The sequence below is a fragment of the Calidris pugnax genome, unplaced genomic scaffold, assembly GCF_001431845.1.
Source record: "Calidris pugnax isolate Ruff unplaced genomic scaffold, ASM143184v1 scaffold28, whole genome shotgun sequence".
Lineage (NCBI taxonomy): Eukaryota > Metazoa > Chordata > Aves > Charadriiformes > Scolopacidae > Calidris > Calidris pugnax.
This window is the reverse complement of record NW_015090842.1, coordinates 10303334-10306751: the sequence shown is the minus strand read 5'-3', so window position 1 is coordinate 10306751 and position 3418 is coordinate 10303334. Positions and strand designations below refer to the sequence as shown.

General features: G+C 65.6%; 1 protein-coding gene across 1 annotated transcript in view; it reads right to left on the bottom strand.

The window, feature by feature from the left end:
* Positions 1–42: 42 nt before the first annotated feature.
* SNTB2 (syntrophin, beta 2 (dystrophin-associated protein A1, 59kDa, basic component 2)) overlaps positions 43–3418 on the bottom strand; it is a 7810-nt gene continuing 4434 nt past the window's right edge. The window contains exons 2-7 of the mRNA XM_014942207.1: positions 3121–3331; positions 2504–2714; positions 1552–1694; positions 1171–1367; positions 820–1001; positions 43–699 (exon numbers count right to left, since the gene is read on the bottom strand). Coding sequence (XP_014797693.1) covers positions 607–699; positions 820–1001; positions 1171–1367; positions 1552–1694; positions 2504–2714; positions 3121–3331 — 1037 coding nt within the window. The 3' untranslated portion in view covers positions 43–606. The remainder of the gene's footprint in view (positions 700–819; positions 1002–1170; positions 1368–1551; positions 1695–2503; positions 2715–3120; positions 3332–3418) is intronic.

Sequence of the window (3418 nt, the reverse complement as noted above, 5' to 3'; positions counted from 1 at the left end):
GGGGGCTGAACCCTTGCCTGCACCCCAGGGGGTGCTGCAGGGTTGAGCCTCCCCCCCCATGGTTTCGGGGCAGCCTCTTTTGTACCCGTGAGTGCCCCAAGTAAGACAAATGTGTGTCCCACCCTGAGCGGGGCAAGGGGACCCCTTGCTGCAGCAATAGCAGGGGGGGCCTCATGGGGTCCCACGCAAGGACAACATGACCCCCCCACTTTGGAGGAGCCCCAAGGCAAGGGAGGGTGCTGGCTCCCCCCAGCGTGGGTGTGGGGGATGCCTGGGGTCCCCCAATGCCGGAGGAGGGTCAGGCTCGCCCCAATCCAAGGCACAGATGGTGAGATCAGTGATGGCTTCAGGCCTGGGGGGGGATTAAAGCTGGTATCTGTGCCCTGCCCCCACCCTGGCACCTGGGGGGCCAGGACCACCGGTGTGGAGCAGGAGAGGCTCACCCCCTCCCAGGGCAGCCATCCTGCCACATCCACAGTGGCTCTCAGGGCAGCGAGTCCAAGCCCTGGCAAGGCACTGGTGGGGCAGGACGGGGGATTTGGGGGGGTCCCTCCGCTTTGCCCAGCTGGTTTGTGATGGGGGGAGGCAGGTGGGGGCCAGGGCCACCTATGCCAGCAGCCCCATGCGGGTGACTTTGGCCGAGAGGAAGGTGTGCAGGACGAAGACGATGGGCTTAGGGCAGGAGTGCAGGTCCAGAGCCTGGGGGGGAAGAGAAGGAGAGCAGCATCAGCCTCCGCCACCAGCACAACAAACCCCATAGGGGACACTGGGGGTCTCGCAGCAGGGCTGGGGTGTGAGCCCAGCTGCCCCCTCCCTCACCAGCTCCCCCTCGGGGCCCCCGAAGTCCAGGTAGAGGGTCCTGATGCCGTCATCCGCCGACATCTTCAGCCTCTCGTAGGGGTAGCGGAAGAGGACGCTGCCGCCCGGCTCCTCCCGGCAGATGGTGAAGCCGCCCTCGTAGTGGATGCAGAGCTGCACCTCCTGCCCGCCCAGCGTGCAGCCTGCGGGCACGGGCAGGGCTCAGCCCCCCCTGCCCGTCCTGCTGCCTGCGAGCCCCCCCGGAGAGGAGGTCCCTGCCAGGCCACCCAGGTCCCACTGCACCCTCACCCTGCCAGCGCCCCAGGAGGGAAGAGGGGACCCCTGGGGACACCCCCTCCCCACAGCACTCACCCACAGACACCTCCTTGATGAGCTCGGCGGCGGCATGGCAGCCCTGGACAAGGACCCGTGTCCAGGAGGAGAGGTCCCGGTGGGTCTCCACGCGGAAGACGTGCATCTCCACGCCCTGGCGAGAGCCCGTCCGCGTGGCAAAGGTGAGCTCTGAGCCCAGGGCGGGCGAGCGGCGGCCCGAGCCCGAGTGGACCAGCCTGGAGAAGGAGGAAACGGATGGAGGGGGGGATCAGGGGCATGATGGCAGTGCCAGCCACCGCCCCATGCACATCAGCAGTTCAGGATCTCCCCTCCCTGCAGTGCCAGTGGAGCTGGATGCAGCCGAGGGGAGACAGTCCCTGGAGGAAACCAGCAGATGGATCCAGTGCCCTCCCAGCCCACCTGGTAGCCACCAGCGGGTAGCTATGGCACGGGGACGCCCAGGCGTCCCTGGTCCAGGGCATGCCATCGTACAGCAGCAGGTCCTTCTCTGTCACCGCCATGAGGACTGGCCGCCACTGCTGTCGCCCTCCGTCCAGTCGTGCCTGGAAGAGACGGTGAGGGGCACCAGGGGTGGAAGCTGCCCACTGCTTCCCAGGCACCCCACTCCCTGCATCCGTGGCTGGACTGACCCCAAGCCAGCGGCTCCCCATTGCCAGGCTCTCAGCAGCACCCACGTAAAGCCATACACGGTGGCCATCCCAGAAAGCCACGCCATGAGCAGCCTCCAGAGCCCCCCTTTCCTGGGGCCGAGCTGCAGCTCTTGGGCAGTGAATTTGTGGAAGAGCAAGGGGGTGATGAGCATCTCCAACTGGGAAATTTGGGGTCTTTTTAGTCTTGAGAAGACTTAGGGGGGATCTACTGAATGCATACAAATACTTAAAGGGAGGGTGTCAGGAGGACAGAGCTTTTTTCAGTGGTGCCCAGTGACAGGACAAGAGGTAACGGGCACAAACTTGAGTATAAGAAGTTCCACCTAAACTGTGAGTGGCAGAGCCCTGGAACACGCTGCCCAGAGAGGTGGTGGAGTCTCCTTCTCTGGAGACATTCAGAACCCGCCTGGACAAGTTCCTGGGCAACCTGCTCTGGGTGGACCTGCTTTGGTGGGGGGCTGGACTAGATGATCTCCAGAGGTCCCTTCCAACCCCATGTGATTCTGTGATTCTATGATTGAAATCCCAGCAGGAGAGGGGGCTGAGGGCACAGGAAGCACTGCCTTCACCAGGGCACAACAGGGTGGTAGAGCCCGGTGGCCAGGCTGGTGGCAGGGCTCTCCAGCAGCCACCACAGCCCCCATTGGCGCTGCTGTCCCCAGGGATGGTGGCCCTTTTGGCACAGCCCTGGTGGCACATACCTGCTCGGCCAGCCAGGCGATGTGCTTCACCTCCCTGCCGCCGGCCGCGGCGCCGCCGGTGCCCAGCATGGCATTGAGCTCGGCCAGCACCTGGGGGAGCAGGGCGGTGATGTTGGCGTGCAGGGCCGTGAACCAGGAGTGGGCCGTGGCCGTGTCCTTGCAGCGCAGGATCAGGGTGTTCCTGCTGTCCGGCGAGTGCAGCTCGATCAGCCTGCGAGGGGGACACGGCGCTGGGTGGGACGGGACCAGCATCATCCTGCCCGTGCCCAGCCTGGCAAACTGGCCCCACTGGTTTGGGGCTCTGGCCGTGCCAAGGAGCCTCCAAGCACAGTCCGGTGCCAGTCCTGCCGGCAGAGAAAGCCGGGGGGATTTCCAGGGCCCCCCTTTCCATAGGCAGGGGAGGCTGCCAGCCACCCCAGGGGGGGCACGGCACAGCCTTGGCCCTGGAGAACCCCCCCAAACTTTCCTTTTACAGCTCAGTGGGGGAAGAGGGAGGTCATGGCCACAGCAAGGGGCAGCCCCCAGCCCTGTGCCGGGGGTTCTGTGGGGAGCCCACGTGCCAGCAATCACGGGTCTTGGGGGGGGGGATGACACACATGGGCAGCCCCTGCCCTCACCTGTTCTCCAGGTCGGGCATGCTGAGGTTCCTGGCGGCGAAGCACATCTTCAGGGGGATCACCTTGCGGTCACGGGGGCCTTGGTGCTGTGGGGAGCCCGAGTCCTCGCTGCCACTCAGGCTGGGTGACTGCGGGGTGGCCCCCTCCCACGGCAGGTCCGACACCAGCGAGGGCTTCTTGATGTAGGGGGTCACCTCCCGCATGAACTTCACTGGGGACGGAGAGCAGGGCGGGGACAGAGAGCAGGGGAGGAGACACATTAGGACCAGGCAGGGGTCCTGTACCCCTATGCCACAGC